This window comes from Triturus cristatus, chromosome 8, assembly GCF_964204655.1.
Source record: "Triturus cristatus chromosome 8, aTriCri1.1, whole genome shotgun sequence".
In the NCBI taxonomy this organism is placed as follows: Eukaryota; Metazoa; Chordata; class Amphibia; order Caudata; family Salamandridae; genus Triturus; species Triturus cristatus.
The window spans coordinates 267,721,761-267,746,287 of record NC_140591.1 but is presented as its reverse complement, the minus strand read 5'-3'; the positions used below and the strand labels follow the sequence as shown (position 1 = coordinate 267,746,287).

Here is a 24,527-nt window from a genome sequence, read left to right as displayed (position 1 = left end):
ATGTGGAGGCAGGTGGCAACCAGGCATGTGCGAAGGAGGCAAGTGACCCATGACTGAGAATGCACACATTGCCAAGTGTGGCGTGGATGTGCTGGACAGACTGCAGTATTCAGACCACAGACATATCCATGTCGACATATGCTGCTGGTGTTTGGAGTGTTGTGGACAGTGGACGCAACCATGTCACCCCAGCCAGTGGGGAAGATCTCTGAAATGTTGCTTGTTACATCCCCCCTGTAAGTGTGTGCGTAGTGGGCTTGCCCGGCATGTGCCAGGCTAGCGCAGGGGTGTGAATAGAAAGCACGTAGTCCTGGGCGTGGTTCTCTTCCGGAATGGCCAATGTCTCTGCCAGGGTGGCGCCTCAAACCCCGCGACGATGCCGATGCTGTGTGCAGCGGTGCCTGCGATCATGTGTGCCTGCTGCAGCCCGGGCCGCAGCTCCCCGAACCAGTCTTGTCTGCCCCTGCGTATCCTGGCCACACTGCACACCTGTCGACACCGGCGTGTCTCCAAGAGTGCCCACCACGTGCCTGTGCTAGCTTTACGCCTGAGGCCCACGACCATGGCAGCCTCCTCAGACCATCATGGCCTCCGTTCGCAAGGCACGCAGTACTCATTCCCATTGACGCACTCCACCTGTATACACAGCGGACAAGTAGGTTGCACATTTGGAACTGACTCTTGATTTGTCTGTTGCAGAGTTGATATCAGTGTACTGGCCTCATCGCAGACTGCATGCCTTTCCAGCTCTGGTGCGACTGATACTGTGCCACGGGAGTCATGGGCACCATCCCGTTGGACTATTTTGGCATCTGAGTCCATGGCCTGGGGGTTGTCTTCATCATGTAGCTGATACTCACATGGTGGGACCCAGGAAACTGTAGCATTCATCTCCTTCATTATGTCTGTTTCTGCTTGCTCCTCCCCTCTGCATCATTCCCTGGACGAGCACCTCCCACTGTCCCCCGTTCCACTCCGCGACATTCTCCTGGGACATCAACGAGGACCCGCTCAGCTCTTGTGGCCCTATCTCAGTGCACCACAAGTCACCGTTCCTTGCGGGTGTGCCTGTGCCTGCCGCAGTGCATCCTGTGCCACTAACTCTGTGCAGCTCAAGTCATGGACCCCTGCTGTTTGTACTTTGGACCTCTGATTGTCAGATCACTGCTGTAGTTGTTGGCAGCACCAGCCAACCCCTGAAGGGGGGCTTACACTACCCTACACCCATCCAGCACAGGCATCACTGGACGTGTCACCCTGGCAATAAAGGTGCCGGGTGCATGTGCCCATACCACAAATTATCTCATTGTGTCCATGAGATCATTATGTATTCATGAAGGCCCTGGGCCATACCACATCACATCGTGCTGTGTACAGCCTGTGCAACCTTGTCATCTCAGGCAGTGGTGTAGACCTTTGACATGTGGCTGTATCGGACCCCCTGTGAGCGTGAGTGAGTTGACCAGCGTACGGCAGTACGGCGTGGGGTTTGGTCTTTCGACACGTGGCTCTGGGCGTGGTTGAGATTAGACCTTGGGAAAGAGGCAACTGATGCGTGTGTGTCTGGTGTGGTGTCGGCGCCACCCATCACGCATTGTGCGATATTGCTTCGTGCCATGCCTACGGTGTGCGGCCCCATCCGAGGGGTACATGAGGGTGAGCAAGCCCGCACGGGGTCCGGGAACATACATGCCAACTGTTGTGTGTGTCGCTATTTCCCCGGCATGGGCCACAGGTGTACACTCAAGCACAGGGCGAGTTCGCCAGGCATGTACCCTACATCTTTGGCCACCCTGTCCTTACCATAGGCTTACACGCACGTGGCCGCACACCTTCAGCAAACTACATCACTGTGCCGCTATCAGGCTTTTGGACATGCGCAGACTGGCATGGCAATGGGGTGCAGGTGATGCAACCGTGCTGCGCACGCTGGTGGATTAGCTCGGGGAAGGGTGGGGCAGCAGTGAGGCTACGTACTACACATTGATGCCACTCATGTGCAACAGGCAGTACATGTCATACAGTAATCACATAGTCACACATATCACACACCAATGACACAGTGAGCTTGCCAACACATCATGCCGAACGAACCGTTGACTCATGTCTCTCTGCACTGTCTCAGGTGACCAGGTATATGCACTCTGCACTTGGAGGATGACACCCCTCTGTGCCCTGAACTCACAGTCCCAGAGGTAGTACAGTGCTGCTCACAAACGCACCAGGGGAGCCGTGGAACGAACATTTGGGGTATTGAAGTCACGTTTCAGATGCCTGGACATCACAGGTGGACGGCTCCTGTACAGGCCAGACATCGCGTGCAAGATGATCATTGCATATTGTGTGTTGCACAACATGTGTATGCAGCAAGGCACCATGGATACCAGTCCCAGAGGCACCGGATGATGAGGATGAGGCAGGTGGACCATGCCCCACTGCAGCGGCAGCATAAATAACCCACAGGGACAACATCATTACATATTTCTTTTGATGATCAAGTCACATTGTGACTGTCCTTGACATTTATGGGACAGCAGAGATTGGCCACAGGCACGGATTTTGCAAAGAAATGACTTGCAAAACTACATTCACTCATCTGTACCGGCATGTCACTCAGTCAGGTGTGAGTGCGACAAGTGTGATGGCGAGTTTGTGATATGTTCATGGATGGTGGGTGTGTCTCATCTGTGCAGTGGTGCTGTTTGGGGTGTCACGTATTTGAACTGCCAGTCCTGTGTGTCACAGTTGGTATGGTATGTCACTCTTCGGCATTTCACATGTGTCCAGGTCCATTCCATTTTGGCTGCCATTTCTGGCCTAGAGGTGACATCAGGGCTCATTGTCGGGTCTTTTATGTACCACCTTGATGCCCCCTGTGACTCAGATCCCACAACATGTGCAACATGTATGTAAGCGGGAGTCACTGCCCCGACATTTGTCCACGCTGGCATGATTGATTGCTCATGGTCATGACAGGTCTGTGTGCAGGAGGGGTTGCTTGTCCCTCTGCAATACCGTGGTAGAATGTGGTTTCACTGTGTGTTCCAAGCATGTGTCTGCATTGGCGCAGTTTACATGCAGGCTGCGTGTCATTGTACATTGTGACTGTGTGGAGATGCCTATGTGATGTGGGATGATGGTCATTTGTTCTACGTCACAGATGTGGGAGTGTGCTTGTACATTGTCATCTCGCAGGTTTTGAGCTCTGCTTTTGTGTTGCGTTTTCCTGCATTAGGTGTGGGAATTGCAGGTCTGTCACTGGTTATCGCAGATTTATGTATCGCGGTTGGCCTCATCGCTACTTTTTTGGCGTTGGTGTTTCGCATTTTTGCAGCGTGGCATTGTGTTTAACACGATCATTTGAAGCGTTATCGTGTGACTATCGCATGGTGCCGCCGCCTTGTGAATGCCACGTTAACATGGTGTTGTTTTCCCGCGATGGACTGCGATATGCAAAGTTGCGCTGAGCTAAATTTGCGATGGTTATCACACGTTCTTGAGAATGTGCCCCTAAGTCTCCTGGGGTGGCCACAGTTTTGTCTACACCATCTGTCAGCTGTGGAACAAACTGCCACTACACCTCAGAAACCATTGAATCTTCTTAGCGTTTGCAAACAGCTGAAATCCTGATTGTTTTTGTCATCTTTTTAACTTGCTGAGCCTCCTATCAGTTCGTCTTCAATATGTTTTTATATCCTCAGCACCAAGACACCCGTGGGTATTAGCATGCTTTAGAAATTAAATTCAATCAAATAAATTCAAAAACAAATGCTGACAAATAAAAGTAAAACACATGAACAGTCAACAAATGCCGCCACAAGTAGACATTTAAACAGTTCATTTTTGTATTTGATTTATCAATTTTAAATATTGCTTCTTTACGAAGGGGTATTTTAGTGCTTTGCCGGTCGCTCAATCAACCACATTACCTATAACCAAAGTTGGATTATTTGAACATGTCTGAGATATAAAATGGTCATCAGTAGTGTGTATGCTAAGAGGAATTCTTTTATTTGCAGTGGATTAACATTGGCCATCTAGGATCATGTAAAAGACATACAATTGATGGATGGAATGCAGAACAAATCAAAACATTCTCCCCCAGTCAAGAGATCTGGGTTAAATCCATAATTCTTTTGCTCACCATGCCACCCCAGTTCAGACCTGGCCATATGCAAATCAGTCCTGACCCTGTGCCTCATGGGAACAGTCCAGCACGAACTGCCATCTAGGATCATGTAACGTTTGCACTTGACAGTCCATATTAAAGGTCTTTACAAAACAGATTTTTGTCAGTCATCATTTGGTTTGAGGTAATATTTTTTGAGAACTGGCTGGTGAAATTGGTTCTGATTTGACAGATGACGGATGGCGTGTATGCAGTTAGATACTACCACATAGCACTGCAATTGTGATACATTCAAGTATGTAGTGCACGGTGGTGAGTATAGATTTATTTTTCGGGATGTCCTTGTGAATGGCTGCTAAAAACACCTCCTAATGTATGCATATGTAAGAATTGAGTGCTTTATATGCTTAAGGAACTATCAAATCAGTGACAGATTTGGCGATGCATTGAATGAACGAATCAACAGAGGAAAACAAAGTTAGAGAATTCAGCATCATGCCTATTGGATGACCTGACAAGTGGTTGCATGAAAATTTGCTAGAAAATTATGTTTTGACTGTGCTCCCCTTTTTCTACAAGGAACTGCGTTGATACTGCATAGGTTGTTTGTGTTGGCATTTTAGGAGCCTTTATGACAAACGTAAGATATTCATATGGTAAGGAAAGAGGCTGGATACAGGTACATTTTTGAATTTGTTGCAGTGCTTAATTTGAGCAGGTGGTTTCTGGTGCTAGGTGCCAGCACTTAGTTGTCAACACCAAGAACTTTTGACAGTCTGCCACATAGTTTCACTTTTTGTCTAATTGGCAGTGCTGGCAGGGGCAATGGGTGGTGCAAGCTGCATTTTCCTCCCTAGCCTTGGCACTTATTGTTTCACAAATTAAGCACTGGTTTGTTGGGTTAGTTCAAAAGCGGGGATTAACTTGTGAGAGTTACTTGTTTGTTGTGGATGAAAGCAGTGACGGGCCGTGTAGGGCGTTTTACCGGGGCGGTGACATGGCGCAGAGGAGGGGCAGGGTGGGGGGTTGCAAAATGCGGCAAACGGCCGATTTCAGGTAAGTTACGAAAAAAAATACTAAAATGAATTTCGTTGCGCACACAGCATCGCCAAATGCGATGCAGCGCGCTCAATGAAATTCGTTTTTTTTCTTTTTCGTAACTTACCTGAAATCGGCCGTAGCCGCATTTTGCAACCCCCCACCCTGCCCCTCCTCTGCGCCATGTCACCGCCCCAGTAAAACGCCCTACACGGCCCGTCACTGGATGAAAGAGGAATTCCGGAGAATGAAATGACTCACATGACCCAGCCCGTTGTTGAAACAAGTCAGCAAATATATATGTTTGCTTCTAGTTCCTTAAGCTGACTTCAGAACGACAAATAGTTGATTGTCGGAGGTGAAGAGAGAAGTACAGGGTAGAGGAACCCCGGAGAAAAGATTATGGCACATAGAATGAGCATAGGTAGGATCAGGCATAAGATAGTAGATGAGTCAAAATCAATAAGTAGAAAAACAGAAGGAGGTGAAAAAGAAGATGAGCGTGGCAGACAGTAAGAGAGGATGAGCAGTAAGAGTAGGAGTGAGTGGGAGTAAGAGTAGGAGTAAGAGAAGGTGTAGTAGTAGGGGGACCTAGAATTAAGACCAGGGGTAAATGTAGGTGCAAGCAGGAGTAAGAATAAGGGAAACGATTATGGTTAAGTAGGGGTGAGGTTATGAAGAAGTAAAAGTAGGAGTTAGAATAAGAGTTTGAGTAGGTGCAAGTATCAGTTAGACTAAGAGTTAAGTGGTATTAGGGAAGGAGGAAAGGTAGGGGTAGTAGAAGAGAAATGAATGACAACTAAGAGTAGGAGTAAGTAGGAGTCAAACTAGGCACACATATTTATAGGTGTAGGAATAAGAGTATGTAGAAGCAAGTAACTAAAAATATGAATAAAAGTAAGTGGAGGGGTATATTTCTCGCCATCTTTTTGACTTGAAGATTAAGGTGGAGTAATTTATCAAATCTGTTCATTGTTCATGGTATTATGTTGGCTGCACCAGACCAAAAAAATGAAATCAAAGCTACATGACTAGGCTTGCAGGTTTTTCATTTCTTTGAGTCTGCGCTGGCAGCTCTGATGTGGTGTGGAGGGGGGTGGGGGGGATTGCTCCAGGCTTTAGGAGCCAGTTACAAAAAGGTGCAGCCGCCAGCTCTGATTCATTAGATGCAAGGGACAATGGCAAGAAGAAGGCTGGCAGAGTAAAGGTGTCTAGATGGAGAGTGAAAGCTGATGTGGCTTTTTAGATACCCAGGCCGTAGGCTGTGTGGTGCATTGTATCAGTGGTGGCTCCTCCCCTATGGTGTAGGAGTGTTGTACACCCCCACCTTTCCTGCCCGCTGAGAGCCAGCTGAGGGAAACAGGAAAAATAAAATGATAATAAAACCATTTTATCATCATTTTATATTTCTTTCCCCACTAGAACCAACCAAGTCTGGGTGGGGCGGGCCATAATGACAGCAGATGAGGAGTAGTGCACACTATAAGTGTGCATGATGGTTTGGCCAGCTGTCTATGGGCGGCCAAACCGTCATGCGCACTTTGATCTCTCTACACCCGAGCTGTGCTGCCAGGTGGATGGAGAAGTGGCACAGGCTCCTAGGACCTGAGCAAGCTTCATACCAGCATGCTCAAGCCAACCTTGTCACTGCTCTCATGCTGGTAAGTAGTATTACCAGGATGAGAGCAGTGTCTTGATTGAGGCCTAGGAGCCTGCGCAGTGTGCACCAGCCCATGGGGAATCAAAGTCGGGACCAAAGCAGAGGAACCTCGAGACTGCGGGCGGCAGTGGCAGGTAAGTGCTTTTTTTTTGTTATTTACCCCGCCTCACCACTTGTTATCAAGAGCAGCCACTTCTGCTTTGTATGGATGCAAGAGTAGTTTGAAAAAAGTGAGTTTGTTGATGGAGAGCCAATGGAGGTCTTTGAGATGAGTGGCTATATGAGTGTGGGTGTGACGTTGAGTGTAAGTGTGGCTGCTGCATTCTGGATGACCTGGAGCCTCTTGTTTAGTTGCGCGGAGATTCTCACGTATAGTACGCTTCTGTAGTCTAATTTGCATAGAGCTATGACTTGTGAAGTGAACATATCTGAGTTTGTGCCATGCTCGAAGATGTGAGTGGTCAGCAAATGTATTTTAATAATTGTCTGTTTCTTCTGCTCTTCCAATGGCAGCACAAAGGGCTCTAAAATCACAGAGTTATTCAGAAAAATCAAACAGACGACGTTGTATCTTGTATAAGGCCAGGACTTGATGATGAAGAAAGCAGTCTAAGGCCACGTCGGTGATGAAGTCAAGAGCCCTTGTCTGTGGTCCACAGCAGAGTCTGCCTTAACACAAGCACACTTCAGGAATAGTGCGATTGGGCTCTTGGTCTGGGCATTTCCAAGAGGCTGAAGACGCCTACGAATTCCCTTGTTCTTTATTCCTGGGCAAAGGAATTGTTCAGTTGCAAAATTAGGTGGCTTCTTGTGGAGGCCAAAGCACAGTGCCAGTGAGCGCATATTGTATATACATGAAGAAATAAATGCACCTTTGTTTTAGGCGAGCAATAACTAGCATTTGCATAATACAAGTAACGGCAGTTCTTGAACCTCGTTCTCTCACTTCTCTGCATGTGGAAGGTTTACAGTCCCATTGCAGAAGAAAGACTGCCTGAATATTCAGCATACTAAATTATTAAAGAAATTAAGCATTCACAGACAACTTGTTTTCGCTAAGTCTGCAGTACATCGGGCATCGCTCTACATAAGCTGCCGTCTACACTTGGATACAACGAGAACATCACACTGACTTTTATTTTTAGGATCTCAACATCAGGACCATTGAAGCATTATAAATAAAACTTCATTTCGTTGTGTAAATGGAATATGAAAATGCACATATGGTGAATTCATTACATTTATATTATTTATAGTTGTGTGTTTAAATAAGCACACTTTATCAAAATGATGAAAGCCAATAAATCCAGTCCTCGGATTCCCCATTACCCCACATTTCTAAGTCACCTTTGTCTCTCTGTACACACATAAGTCTTTTCAATGTCTCTCACACTCTGCTTTACTCTCTCTATACATCCCACACTCCCCCCCACCGCCAGACACATCTCATTATAAGGCACAATCACACACACTCAATCTTGTACTTTTGCTGCACACCCTGACCAAAATCGTTGTGAGAAAGGGACTATTCAGTGATGATGCCTGTGCTTTTGTGCGCCTGTGTGTTTACTGCCCTCTCTTTGCGCATTCTGTGTGTGTGATTGTGTGTGAGAAAGCATGCACTGCTGCTACCTATGATGTACCTTGTCTGTGTGTGCGATTGTGTGTGAGAAAGCATGCCCTGCTGCTACCTATGATGTACCTTGTCTGTGTGTGTGAGGCAAACTTACACTGCTGCTGCTGGGACATGCTCCATATCTGTTTGGTAATTGTGCTCTGCTGCTCTTCGAGCTCCGCCTGTGTTGTGGGATACTGAAGCACGAAACATCCGTTACACCATCCAACCCCATAACGATTGGGATTAAGTACTGAAAAAGAGATGGACTCCATCTCTTTGGTTTCCAAGGACAGCTGTTTGACAGCTGTATCTTATCTTTCTCCTTGCAGTGACCCCGTCAGATTTTCTTCAGCATTTCACCTCACCAAGCCTCATTGTATTTTTGTTTTTATGTTATTATTTCATCTCCTGCTTTTTGTATCAGGGAACTTGCAGCATCACAAATGCAGTCTCCAGGCCACATAGAAAGAGCCTGAGGTTCCTTTTGAAACTATTTGTGTGGGAATTGACTGATTCGATTTGGAAATATGCTCAGAGTTTTCTGCTGAAAAGTGGTGTACCTTTGAAGTGGGTGATGTTCACCAGCATTTGTGGAGCAGACCTCTGGTTTCCATTTCATCCATAGCAATGTATTCTCTCCTGCCACTGGTACTGCAGTCTCTTAAGGGTTGGCAAGATATTCTTCACTCTTCCCGCTGACTGATTGTGAATCTTCTAAACATAAGCTCTGTCTCTCCTCCCTTCAGTGTAAGCCAATTCCAATCCATATAAGTGTTAATTAACTAAAATCTGATGTTTATTGTCTCTGTTTTGCTTTATATTGCTAGATATGGGAAAGGACAGCTGAGTGTCATAGGCACATCAGCACATAAATGCAACCCGACTGACCCTCTGTGCCAACAAATTGTAGAAGGGTTCATTTAATGTGAAAGCATGTGGGGATAGTGTGATGCTTTGTGGAAGTCAACAAATTGCTTATGTTGTGCAGACCCGGGAATCCTCCTGCTGAACGCGGTATATCCTTTCATCAGTAAGAATGCAAATCAATGAATGCAGCTTAATTGCACTACATCGTCTTCAGTTCTGTGTTGTAGAATCTCAATCATTCTGGTCAAAGGTGCAAGTGGCACTAATTCCAAGAGCAGACCCAAAGTAGTTTATTATGTAGCATGGTACCAGAATATTGTGGTCAAAATATCTTCCCACATAAACATTGTGCCCTCAAAATCATTTACAAAGGTTTTGCACAATGTGAATTAATACTAGATACAAATCTACAGCTAATGGGACAACATGTTTGTTAGACCTGACAGCCTTAGGGTAGTTTTCCCCAAAGGTTTGGCTTCTACCCTCCTGTGTTGCTGAAATTATTTTTTGTTGGCTTTAGGACTCTGTGCACTTTACCACTGCTAACTAGTGCTAAAGTGCATGTGTTCACTCCTTTAAACATGGTAGTATTGGCTTACACCCAATTGGAACATTTAATGTACTTATATGTCTCTAGTCACCATGTCACTTCAGTTGGACCCAGATATATGCAAATCAGTCCTGTCCCTACTCCAATAGGAACAATCCAGCCCAAACTGCTAGGCCAGGCCATCCTTGAACCAGAACACAAGCAACCCAGGACCTTTTTCGCCCTAGTTATGGACTTATCCGCTGGGCACAGCTTAGTTCCAGTGAGACAGTGTGCATGGGACCCACGCCTGGGCATACCCATCCCACTTACAACACAGTGATGAATTGAATTCTTGAATTAATCTCAGCCACTGGTAATCCTTGTTCCTATTGGAGCAGGGTGAAGACTAACTTGCTCATGGCTGGATCCAAACTGAGGTGGCATGGTGTGCAGAATAACGATGGATTGGGATGCGACCAGGGTGATTACGAGTGGATGAGAATAATTCAAGCATTCCATCCATCACTGTTTTTTATACCAGTGAGACTGCAGCCCTTTTTGTGCCACCCACTTAGGTAGCCTTTTAAAACATGCCTCAGGTGTGCCATTGCAGCCTGTGTGCAGTTTTAAACTGCCATTTCAACCTAAAAAAATAAAGCTTTTGCCAGGTCTAAACCTTCCTTTTTAATACATTTAAGTAATCTCTAGAGTAGGCCTTAAACTGTCCATAGGACAGGGTAAATTGTATTTAAAAACTGGGATATTTACTTTAAAGTTGCTGATACAGGAAGTGTGTTTCATAACATGTATTGTGAATACAGATCATGATGTGATATATATACAGTTGAAATGCTAATAAAATATAGATATATATGTACTTTAAAGTTTCACATTTCCTCCTGGTAAAAAACGCAGGCACTATGTCGAGATCAGTACATACAACAGTTTGCAAGGTATTTCCTCTTGCAAAAAAACCTAGCTGTCATCTAGGGGTGATATGACTAATTGGGCACTTGCCTCAGATTTTTTCTTTTTTCTTCCACCCTCTCAGACATATGCTCTCTGGCACTTAGCCACGACCCCCTGCTAAGCACACGGTATAGAGAGTCTGGCTGTTGCTTAGCACCTAGCAATAGAAATCCTTAGTGCAACACTGTAGCAGACACAAGGTTCACTCACTAGCAACTGCGTATCATGTGTAATTTTTGATTAAAATAGCAGAAGTGCGCACAATCATTTAAATATAAACATTTATTAATCATTAATGTGTGCGCTTGAGTGAGGTTTACAATGGTCCGAGGGGTTTATTTTGTATGACACACCAATACTTGTTTAGCCCCTAGCACAACATTACAAAATGGATACCATTTTGGTGTAAATGGTTTACTGCTCATGTTGTCCTTCTTTACTTTCTTTACTCTTCATGTATTGGAGTCTTTTCCCACAATACAGTGCATAAACAAGCCTGCTGTGCAGAACGAAAAGCGTTACTGAATTAAACCATCATCTGATGAGTAAACTGACCCTAAGTGATCGCTTAATTGAACTTTTCGTGTATATACACACACACACACACACACACACACACACACACACACACACGCACACACACACACACACCCATACACACGCACACACACACACGCACACATGCACGCACGCACACACACACACACACACACACCCTCCCTCCCTCCCTCCCTACTGGCAGTTGCTAGTAGGTAGTTATAGTTAGGACCAAAGTTTTCATGGGAAAAGCATTTTTTGTTTTGTCAATAACTTTGGTGCTGCTTGACGAATCTTCACGAAATTATCAAAACACTTCCCCTGCTTGGTTCAGCTGTTGTGTTGAAAGTTTTGGGGTGATCCATCAAGTGGGGGCAGAGAAAAAGGGGGTCTCAAAACGCATTTCCCCCATGTTAGGTCTATGGGGATTTTCCATTTTTTTAACACGACTACAGCCCCGAACCACTGAACAAAATTACACCAAATCTCCCTCTGGGACCCACTGGGACTCCTCAGGGCAAACAAGCCTTTTTAAAAAAAAATTGCAATGGGATCCCCGGATTCGGGTTAAAAAAATTAAAAACACAGTCTCCAGCGCTTCATTATTAATTGGCTCCTGGGTGGGCCAGGTCCCGAGTCTAATGTACAAATAAAGGAGGGGGGCACACAAGCCTATTAAGCCCCGGGGGCTACCCACTCCTCTGGGATTCATTTAAATAATAGTGCGGGGTTTACCAACACCACGCCCTAGAGACTGCCATTTCCCCAGGGCAAAATGTTAATTTTAATGTGGGGGGCCTGCCCAATCCCTCTGCCGCCCCGGGGACCACCACCTCCCTAGGGCTTTGCTGACACAATAGTGCGCAGTTGCTCTCGCCCAAAACCCCTCGCCCTGGGGACTGCCACCTCCCCAGGGCAACCTTTTAATTTTAATATGGGGGGGGGGGCACCTGGCCCCTCTGCAGCCCTGGTGACTGCCACCTCCCCAGGGTAAAAGAAAACATTGATGTGGTGGGGGCTGCACATTCCGTCGCAGCCCCAATGACCTCCAACTCCCCAGGGCAACACTTTATCATTAAATAGTGGACCACGCAGCCCCCACAGTCCTGGGGACCACCACCTCCCTGGGGCTAAATTAACATTGGCAATAATGGAACTGGGGACCCCCACCCCCCAAGGCTGGCTCTTGCAATGTCCTGGGGGGTCACCCCCAGAACATTGCTGTTTGCTATGCTTTGGCAGGATCACCGCTCCCACCAAGCCATAGAAAACACTGCTCTGCTTTCTGCTCTCACTTACTAGAAGTAGAGCAGAATTGTTTTTGGACACAGGGAGCTACATGTTAGCAGCTCCATCTGTCCAAAAGAAATGCCGGCTCCCGCTGAATGCGGGGTGCCAACAGTGATCGTGGGGGCCTTCAGGCTCCCCCGCGGTCCCCAACGTTTAAAAAAGTGGGTACACTGGGTGCTTTTGGACAAAGGGAACTACATGTTAGCAGCTTCATCTGTCTAAAATCAATACAGTCTCCTGAAGGATGTGTGAAGCCTTCAGAGACTGCGGGGGCCTTCAGGCTCCTCCTGCGGTCCCCAATGTTTAAAAAGTGGGAGTCCCGGGTCGGACTAAGGAATTCAGTAGAGAGGTAAGGCCATGGGGGATGAGATACCTCGGGCCGAAATCAGTCCGCGGGCCAACCTACCTATTTTATTTATTTATTTATTTTTAAAAAAGGGGGCAGGCCCCGAGGGATGGGGTCCCCGTGGCCAAAAAGGGCTTGTGAGGGAAGGCTCGCGGCCCCCCTCCCTTTTAGGAAAAAAAAAGCAACAAAAGGCTGGGCCCCGGGGCCATAATCAGTGTCCCTTTCTGCACATTAACAATAATGGCCATTTGTTAGTTCTATGTGTGCTGCATTCTGCAGACCACATAGAGGTTGCAAATCGTAATTTTTCTAATGACTGTTTATGCGCAGGAAGGGGCATCCTTCTGCAAATAAACAATCATTCATGGTGTTTTGCTCTTTCTATGTTTAATAAAAAAAGGAAAAACAAGGAGAAATAAAAGCATTTTTCCTCGTATCGCCATTCTAACGCCTGCTCCTTCATGGCACTGCCGCAGATTTACAGATCCTTGTAAATCTAGAGCAGCTTCAAAAAGCAATTAGTGTTGCGGTGGAATGCCCACAGCAACATCCATTGCACGCTCCTTTCAATGAAAGGGTACCATATTTACAAAGCGGCATTAAGCCACAAAAAGTGACATAACGCCACTGTGTAAATTTGGAGCAGTGCATTGCGCCACAGGAACGTCATTAAAAGTGATGTTCCAGTGGCACAATGCCCTTGTGGATATGCCCCATTGTGCTGCAAATAAGGCTTCGAAAGAGGAATGAACAACATTCGGTCCGCTTGTCTTCTCTCATTTTCAAGCCCTTGTAAATTATGTTAAGGATTTCCAGCCATCCAGGCCAGGTTTAACATTACTCCGTTTAGCCCGAATATACACTATTACTTTCCCCTAAGCCAGGAGCCACAGCCACAGTATTCTCTTCTCTAGCCCAAGGTGTGGCAGGTGCAGTCCAGTATACAGTGAGTGCAGCCTCTCTTTGCCAAAACAAGGGTTAAGAAGGGCAGTCCTTCTTTGGTCCTTTCGCCAGTTCTGACATGATCTAAAGTTTAGGGTGCCAGGGGTGTCATATGTATGCCCAGAAAGTGCCCTGGGGGATGATGTGGTCACTAGCCAAATGGGCTACGCGGTCTCCTCCCTCTTGGTGATGACTTTCTGGCTATGTCTGGCATCTAACAATCCCTGAGTGCATTATTCTGCCTGCTCGCAAGATGTCTGAAAACATCCTCAGATGTTAGGAATTGGAGGAGTGGTACCAGTGGGCTACACGCCCACTGGAAAACCATTTTGGGCACCGGACTCCCCTATCTGTTCCCACTGCCTGAATGTCTACCTAACAAAGGGCAGCCCCTCAAGAGTGCAATCAACCTTTGTCCACCAAAGGTGGCTTCACCTTTGAAACTCAACTTTTGGGCTAAGACCCTGAGTGGCTTCCTGTGAAGGGGAGGTAACACCTGGCACTGTAGCAGGCTGCTATCATTCTTAAACCTGGGAGTTGTTCCACCACTCCCCAGGAGGTCTCAGTGATCCCATTCAGAAGTTAGCCGGGCTGAATGGTCAGCCAGTAACTCTGTGTTAGCCAATGGAGCTACAAACACAGTTTAGAAGTGTTGCTGTCAGGTCACATATAAAAGGTGCATGCCCTACTTAATAATATGCAGCTCCCTGCCCTAGGGCTCAATAGGTCTTCCCTAAGGGCGGCTTATAGCTATTGATAAGGGGAGTGGGGGCTTTGCCATGGGTCTAAATTGAAAAGTCGAACAAGCAGTGTTACCCTTGCCCTTCCAGTCTGTAGTGGCAGGCTGAGAGCAAAGGTGTACCTCTTCACGCACAGGGTGGCACAATCCGTGCTGCGGACCTGGGTGGACACTGTCTTACATGCCCTGAGTACAACACACTAGGAACTTATAAGTAAGTTAGCCTCTGCTAATTGGGGGTATCCAATTTGACATACACTTTGTGAGGGTTTACCATACTGGCACTGAGATCTGGGTAGAAGCACTCTCAGAGTTGAAAAACCAGCAGCATAAGTCCAAAAAATGTGGGGGTGGAAATGCAAAAAGAGGCATCTCCTTACAGTTAGGAATGGAATGAATTGTTCATTTTGATATATGTCAGATCCTAAAAAACACAGAACCGTCAATTAAGTAGAGCTCCTTTGCAAAGAAAAGTTATGCATAGCTCTACCTGGAACATATAGAGGGATAAAGGAGACAGAAGTCTGGGGCAGGGTGATCCACATGCTAAGCTTGCCTATGATTCTCTCATATGCATGGCACAGCTGTGGAGGCTAGAAGTTTAAAGGTAGCATTTTTAGCTCTGGGAAACTGGTATTGATGGGCAAGAGTCAGTCAAAATTGTTGCTCCCATCTCTGAGACTTTATTCATATGATGTGTATTATTACAAATTTCCGGAACTCTCATCTGTTCTAGACATGCCATATTTAACATGCGCTGATGTACACAATCATTCCAATGTAAATTCTATTCACAAAACGCAGCTGTAATCTTACTGGAGTTCTCAAACAATTGCAGGAGTACTCCCTGAAAAGTGTGGCAGCCATATTTTTCTAGGAACATTCATATGGAAAATTTGCACATGCAGAATTCCCATCTGATGGATAAATCTGTGAATGAAAATCTAATTCAATTGAGCATTTGCACTTTGTGCACTTTAAAAAAATACCTTTTTTCAAAGGAAAAAATAATTTTGCCAGGTGGGATCCCAAAGGAAAACTCATATACCTGCACCTCACCCTACCTTTTTTATGTACTTACAAATGACATGTGCAAGGGTAAAATTCAATCAGTCCCTATTTTATAGTACAAATGCATTCATATGGGGTATTTTTAAGTTCTCACACCCCATCCTCGTCAGGAATCTCCATGAGACTGGCATCCAAGGACAGGCTCTCCGCTTGATCTTCTCCTTCTTGATAGATAGGACACTAGCTGTTAGCCTGGCACCTTACTCATGGGAAGCCTGCAAACAAACCTGCAATGTTTCTTAGGGTTCATCGCTCAGCTCCACCCTCTTTAAGGCATAGGCCAATGTCATCCGCACACAAGACAGCAACATCTTCTCTCATGCTCTCCCTCTTGGACAAGAGCAAAAACACAAGAAACAAGTTCACCACTTTCATGACCAAAGCCGCTAATTGGATGAACGCAAATTGTTTTAAGCTCAGCACTGACAAGACAGAAGTAGTGGTCGTCGGCAATAGGACTTCAGCTGGTGACCAGCCGAACTCAGACCCACACCCAGAACCTATGCCAGGAACCTCAGAATCATCAATGACAGCAAAAGGGATATGACTGTACAAGTCAACACCATGACTGCATTCAGCTTCCACACCCTGAAGATGCTTGGGAAGATCTTCAAATAGCTCCCAAGCAACGCTAGAAAAACTGTCACTCACACCTTAGTCACTTGCAAGATTGGCTTTGTGAACACTCTCTACGTCGGGATCACCAAGCAACTCACAAGAAGTCTGAAAACGATCCAAAACTCGGCAGCCAGACTCATCCTCAACCTCACACACAGAACTTACATCACACCACACTCTCAGGGAGTCCCACTGGCTCCCATTACACAAACGTGCTCAACTTATACTCCTCTAACACATTCAAAGCACTATACAACTCAGGCCCCACCTACCTGAACAGTTGCATCCCCTTCCATCAGCAACCCAAATACCTCAGCTCTGCAGGACTCCTGCTCGCACATATCCCACACATACACAGAAACAGATCAGGAGGACGGGCATTCTCTTACATGACTCCTAAAGCGTGGAACAGCCTGCGACTTCATATCAGAGACTCTTCTTCTATTCTTGAATTTGGCAGGAAGCTGAAGATCTCTTTTTTCAACTAACCAACCTCCTACACGCAAAGATGGGCACACATACCTGCTAATGGCCAGGATACCTTCACAGCTGATTGTGCACTTTACAAATACACATAACAGAACATATGTTTAGAACTTTGTTCAAGATTATAATTGACCTGAAAATGACAGTTAGTTTTTCACTCTCCTTTAACACCAGTCTTTTTTTCAAAATCTAAAACCATTATTTTACACTACTCTTACTGTTTGGGTGTATAATGTAGTAAACTGTTCAGGACATGTTTTTTTCCATATTCTTATGGTTAATGGGCATGGTATTGTATTCACCTTTTACATATTGTAGACTCTCTAGATAGAAAGGTTATGCGAGCAAAAAATAAAAATAGACACTGTTATTGGGAGAGCTCTCCAGCTGCTTCCTATGTTTATATTACACTCTGACACCTCTAATCCTCCAAGGAAATACTGTGAAAAATAAGGTAGGATAAGCTACTCAAACTCGTCATCCATTTGGAACTGACGAATTAGGAAAAGTGAAAAAGGGAGAAATTATACACATTTTAGAAAACTGCACTGATGTTACTGAAGACCTACAGGCAAAATATTTCAAAGTGTTTATCACCTTTTCTCTAATGTCACACATTAACTTTTTTCTTATCACCGTTCACCTAATGATGTGTCACTTTATGAACCACCTCTCTTTGCTTTAGCAGTTTAGGTCTCACATTTTAATATATTCATTGCTAATCTGTTTTTCACCATCTATTCCACATCAAAGGTGCTATGGATTAGGGAAAATGGCTAATTGTTCATGGTAGGAATGTATGTATGTAGTTTGATTTTCAGACCTAAGACAGATGTAACGGAAACGTCATATTTAAGCACTAGTACAACTCCCCTTTCTTGTAATCAAATATACCAATCATTGGTGGAAAACGAATTTGAAAGTCTGAGCTGAAAAACTGAAGTAAACATTTCATCTGCTCGGCAAAGCACTAGAAATAAAGGGGCATTTTTATGCGAGCTTTGCGTCATGCTTGCACCACTCTATATGGTACATGTGTGATGCAAACCTCTAAGTAATATTTTTGAAGCCACTTTGCATGGCTTTGAATGACTTCAAAAATATGGAGTTATGCAACACAGCGCAAATCGCTGCATTTCATTACTCTGCTCAAGGGAGTTGCTCCATGGGCATTGCGGTGGGTGTTCCCAAGCACCTCCCACGGTTTTTGATGGTTTCCTAGGTTTACCAAACCTGGTCACCCTGGGAATGCGCCAAAAAGATATGCCTCCCCAGGAAAGACTTAGCAAGGAGAAATATGTTTATTTCTCCTCATTTGTTCCTCTTTCTATGTGTGCTGCATCAAGCAGTACACATAACAAGAGGAAAAAGCCTCTCAGGATTGGAAATGTGCAGGAAGGTGCCCCTTCATGCACAAAAACAACCCTGCTTGTGACACAGTCACCCTTGCACCATGATGCAAGGGGTGCCTGTGTTGGTGCTAGGCTGCTAAGACAGCGACGGCACAAGGGGAAAGGACCAGAATGCGCCATATTGGATAGATAGAGTGCATTCCTGACATTTCCCTGTGACGCAGGACAGCGCAGCAAGGGGATTTGCTGCACTGTCCTGCAGTACAATACTTGGAAATATTCCCCAAAGTGTATTACTTTTATCTAATTTAATGGTAATCAAGTGACCAACTTCAGATGTATGTTGGTGTGAACTTTATCAAAAGGCAGGAAATCTCCATAGAAAGGCAACTGTATCATCCAATGAAATACATTATTTCCATTTTTTTTGGAGAACTCTTCGAGGCAACAGCTTTAATGCAGTAGTTTGTAATGAACGTGATAGTGCAATATTCAGGCAGTCAATGTATTCTTAATGTGTGATGGTAGCATTTTCCATAGACCACCCGTGGGATAACGCTTCCATAGTTCATTTGCTGCTTACAATTAGCACCAGGAGGCCTCATTTTGAGAATTAATTTCAGATACTTTGTTTGCTCTAGTTAATTGACATGTCAATAGTTGCTTGTGCTGTTCAAGCTACATTTATTCAACTTTAGGGATTTGGATGCTTATGTCTTTCTTTTCTTTTCTGGTTTCTGCAGGTTGAGACAATAGGCGATGCGTATTGTGTCGCTGCCGGGCTCCACAGGAAGAGTCTTAGTCACGCCAAACCCATAGCGCTTATGGCCTTGAAGATGATGGAGCTTTCAGGGGAGGTGCTCACACCCGATGGAAGTCCTATTAAGGTATAGTCATAGGGCATATTTTAACGTTGTTTTGATAATGTCGCCTTATGTGCATCCCGGACACCTATTAGGAACTGAAGTAAATTGCAGTCTTGGAGTAATCTAGTCAAGTGTTGCTGTTTTTCACAGGGGTTGGTTGTATGTATTATCATTGATGTAGAATGGTCCGAAGAGGCTTGGAGCAGAGTACTGTATGTTTTGGGGAGTGCTGGTAAACCTACAAGACTGTGTCCATCAGTTGGGAATTTGCACCTTTAAATTGCATAATGACATTAAATTTCAAATATTTCCAATGGCATCACATTTCACAAATATTCTCAGTTTTAGGCAAAGGAAGATTAATTGATTTGCCTAGAATCACACTATTTTCTGTCAAGTGGCAAAGCCAGGATCGGAACGCAGGTCACCAGGTTCAAAAGTCAGAAGCATAGTCAGTAGACCACTTCTCCTCTCCTTCTAGCACAGGATGGATTTGTTTTTTTATGGGACCCTTCATTGTTTTATAAGCAAATGTTTGCAATAGTCCCAGACTTCTCGGTTGACACTCAAAGTTTCTAACCATTGTCAATGTGCCTGTATGAACTGGAGCGGGAAACTTATTTTCTTTGTTTTTCAGGATATTATCGCCTCTTATATACTGAGTATTGGAGTAATGTCAGAAAGATTTATAGAGCAGACCAGCATATATGAAATTGTTAGTGTCCATTGGGATGGGATATGCTATGCCAGGAGTTGAACATTCCCCTTTAGTTTGATACATTAAATCATACTAACAGCTATTGTTCATTTGAAGCAATTTGCAGCACTGCTTCATTACAGGCAGATGATTTCATATTCTGAAAAACAGTTATCCTTATAGCCATATTACATTTTTGTACTGTTCCCATAATGAAACAACTTTTTAAAATGTGGAACTGCAGAAGAACCACTGTCATTTAATTTATTTATTCGTGTGGTTCATGTTGTGCAAACATGGCCCAAGGGTAATGAAGCATGTTGAAATAAAATACATAGTTATAGGTGTACGTTTGCAGGACATACATAGATGTAAACATGGGAAAATAATAAGTAACCATAACAAGGGTATATAGATGCAGTAAAAAATAAACAGAAGGGGGTCAAATATGGAAGATTGTGCATGTGAGAGTAGAATTGAAACAGATATGGAGGGTAAGAGAGGAACAAACTAAATGTACATGTAAGGTAGAGGAAAATTGAGAAAAGGAAAGAAGTGAAGGAGAGAGTAAAAAAGAGTAGTAAAGAAAACAAGGGGCAACCGAGGTAACTGGTCACAAATAGAATTAATTGGAGATGTAATTAGGTGGTTCCAGCTTGGAAATCCCTGTCCAAGCGAAGCCATTTCAGACCTTTCTTGAATGGTAAAGAGAAGCATTAATTTATAAAGCAGCGGGAGTGAGTTCCAGACTCTGGTTGCACAGCTAGAAAATGATTGAGCCAATAATGTTTTGAATGCAGGGCATTCAAATGGAAGCGTATGAGCTCTGTATTAGCCTTGCTAAGCTTTCAAGTTTTCAGCCAGGTAAATAAGTCTACCTTGTGAAAAAGTTTACATGTGATAATGCTGTTTTGTAGATTGATCTAGCTTCAGGGGGAGGCATTGGTGTGTTTGTTAAATGGGAGTGTTGTGGTCAAATACGACAAGGTGGGCTACTGTGTCTTCTTCACTGGTGTGTAGTATACTGTAAGAAGTGTGACTATTATTTTGGAAGGGGGCACCCCTGAAAACTCAATAAGACTACTCTGGTTAGGTCAAAACATAGTTCTGAGAGAATCTCTGCTCGATCCCCAATACCTATGGCGCAAGTAGCAGGCAATCCCAGGAGATGTGTGTTCTAAGTTCAAGCAGTACCAACAACAAGTATGGAATAATTCACAATAAAATTCCAAATCTAATGAATGAAAATAGAAAACAAAAATAATTAGCAAAAAGACACAAAGATCATCAAAACAGCATAAGGAGAGAAACAGAAGTAGGAAGTTTAATTTTTTTAGGCAAACAACACTTAAAAGGTGGGCAAGCACTATGGAAAAGCAACAGTTCACAGTGGATCGGGATGTAGGCACAATTTCAGGGCAACCACAGTGGAATAGGGGTCAGATACACCAAGTAGGTAATTCTGGTCAAACGTTTTACCTTCAAACTCAGTCTCCATCTGTTGGGAAAGCTACTTCTGGTCTGTCTTGCATTACCTAATTCCTCAGGACAGACATCTGGGCATAAAGTCTTTCTCCAGCCTAGTACCTGCAGAGTATAGTCTCCTATAGTCAGCTACGCCCTCTCAGTGTCAGGCATCCTTCAGATTTGTGTGTCCTTGAAGTAGGTAACAATCGCGGCCGTTACAACTCGCGTGTGGAGGAAGGGGGGCGAGGGCTCACGCCGGTAGGGAGTTAATTTAGTTTTTTTTTTTAAATAATATAATGAAACTTACCTGGCCGGGTCCTGGGTCCCAGATCTTCTCTGCTCTCCTGCTCTATAGGAACAGGAAGCAGAAGCAGGCAGACAGGCTCCCTCCCTCCCCTAAGCCAATCACAATGCTGCTCAAGCAGCATTCTGATTGGTTGGGGCGCCGACCTGCCAGGGGCTAATGTGGAGACCATTTTCTCGATGTAGGCTTTCTCGATGTAGGCTGCATGCAGCCTACATGGAGAAAAGGCAGAGTGCGAATGACAGCTTTGTGCACTATGGAGTGGGCAGGCACACCACTCCTCCCCTCCCCTGCTCTCAGAGCAGCCCCGACAACATAAAATGGTAGTAACAAAAGTATTACCATTTTATGTTTTTCCTTCCCATACTAAGCAGTGGGGCGATGCTCCTCTGCCCTAGTGGAGGAGCCACCCCTGGTGGGTAAACAGGTGGCCAACTGCTTGACCATTAGAGAGCAGTTCCAATGTACAACACATACATGATTTAGAGGAGAAGCACAGGCACTTTCCTACTGTTTAGCAGCGGTATCCTGCACAGAATTCTAAAGCCAGCACAGCACAATGCATAACAATTTGGATGAGCTATTCTAGCACTGTGATACCCCTCGGGATGGATGTAGCGCTCTATAAGTACCATGATTAAATACAAATTGACCATGTCGAAGACAGCAGAAAGATGAAACCTGTTTGGAATTAGTTTAGCTGTCTATGGAGACATTTTTCTACATAGTATTTTATTTGTGGCTCCAATGCAGTGGCTCAGATTTGAAGACCAATCTGCACTGGGGTGTTTAAGGAGTTTGTGTGGGATGGATGTAGAACGTCATGCTTCCAAAGGCCACTTCAGAGAATGAGGAAAAATTAACGAGTTTAAACTGCTAGTACATGAAGCAATTTTCACCACCTTTGAATTTAGTGATAGACCTCTTAAAGAAAAAGCTACAGGTTGTCTTTTACAGAGAGGAGGCTACTTTGTATGGCCTTCCAGAGTGTGCATCCAGCCACATGCAATAAGCGGCCTTCAGTTATTATTCTGCTATCCATTAAAACTAGAGAAGTAATTATGGGGAGAGAACAGTTGGTACTGATCAACCCATTGGTAGCCTTAAAGATAGGTATGACCCTTTTTTATTTAGTTCTGTGGTTATGCATACTATGATCTACTTGTTAGTCAACCTCACTGGCAACTAACATGGGGGATGAAAGCTTTTGTCACATATTCATGAGATTTAGGACTTGGTGATTAATCTAAATACTTTTTTTTGCTATTTGCATTTTCATGTAGCTTCTACGTGAATTAATGTTAATATAATTGTAATTATGCATTTTAGATAAAAAGAATTTGAGCAGAGAACTCATATAGTACATTGCCAGAAATTATCTTCTTACTTGATTACATTATTTAATCGATTCTTGGTTATTAATTAGTTGTTTATTGTCAATGTATTTAATTACTTGCATAGTAGTATTGAGATGCACCCGGTATTTAAAGTTTTTTACCGCTTTTATCCTGATAAATGTTTTTCAATAAAGGTTTATTGATACAAAGCAAAGCTAGTTTCATATTGTACTTCAGTTATAGGATATTTGTTAGTCGGGATGGCCGAGGGAAATATAATGGCTGTGAAATCTTTTGTTTAAAATAAATTGTTTTATACACCGCATTATCTTCGCAAACCATTTTCATTAAAGTCCTTTCTCTGTGCGCCAGGCTTTTTTCTTGGCTCAATAGGCTGCTCGTCTGACTTTAGGGTTTATGTGCTGCAGAATATCAGATACTTTATCTATTTTCTGAATTTTGCATTGTATACGCTTTCACGGTAATCGCGTTCTTTCGAAAATCATCAGACTTCAGAACAGAAGAGAAGTCACATAAAGCTTTAGCACAAATAAGTCCTTAATTTTGATCTAAAATATAGACTCTTGCTTTTGCATTCTAAGCACTGAATCCAGAGCGGGAGCCGGACCCTCTCCGGCATCACGTTGGAGCCAGCCGCGTCCCAGGAGGGACGTGGCTACACGAAGTACTGGGTCGCTTGGAAGCCGTTTGGGGAAGAGGGTGCAGGACCGGTTAAGAAGGGGCGGGTGAAGGGAGCGGAGTGCGCTGACCGACACTTAGTTACAGAAGTACGTGTGAATGCTATAGTTCACAAAAAGGGCACCGGTGACGGTAACGGGTGACTTCTCCCTTCACTCACCTCCCCTGACAACACTGAAGCACAGTAAAACAACTGTCTTAAAGCGATTTCTTTTTGTTCCTTTATTTTATTTTATGGCTGACCTTCTGGTGGGATCTCGCCTTACAAGCCAAAAGGGGAGTGAGAGTACACAAGGAGGACACTGCCCTCTGACGAAAGAGGGAAAAGAAGACGATGCTGGTTTCCCCTTTAGGACATTACTGAAACCTCCCCTCCTTTTCCACTTTGCCGTTAGAGAATCTATGGACAAACTGACCTGACGGTGTTCTGTTGTCAACAAAAAGTCTAAAACAGAAATAAGTGTGCCTGTCTCCTTCTCCATCACGCCACACATACCCTGCAAGGTAGGATGCCAGAATTGAAGCAGATATCTAACGAGGATGCTCGGATGGAATTGAGCCCAAGGAACCAAAGACATAGGAACCCCTGAACTCTCATCCAGTTTGATATCTTTGGAAAGAGAGTTATCAGAAGGCCTACAATATGGGATTTTATTTTCTGCACCCTGCTGGCTGAAAGAATGACCACACGCATGTCTTTGCAACAGACACACTCCTGTGCTTAAAGCAACTGTGATTTCTGGGTGCTGATAAGGAACCCATGAGATGTCACCACCTAGACCACATGATTGATATGATCCACTGAAACAAACTTCCCCAGCCTTACAAGTAGCATCAACTTGTTGCAAAGAAAGCCCACTGTTCTTAGTACCATAACATCACCAAAACACTGAAACTGTCTGCTACTGAAGATCTCCATGACAGTTTGGAAGACCTTTTTTGGAGTTTGCTACACATGTAATT

General features: G+C 44.5%; 1 protein-coding gene across 1 annotated transcript in view; it reads left to right on the top strand.

The window, feature by feature from the left end:
• The window catches only part of GUCY1A2 (guanylate cyclase 1 soluble subunit alpha 2), a 1,089,165-nt gene that overhangs the window by 750,272 nt on the left and 314,366 nt on the right, over nt 1-24,527 (top strand). Inside the window, exon 6 of the mRNA XM_085621484.1 lies at nt 18,938-19,081. Coding sequence (XP_085477610.1) covers nt 18,938-19,081 — 144 coding nt within the window. The remainder of the gene's footprint in view (nt 1-18,937; nt 19,082-24,527) is intronic.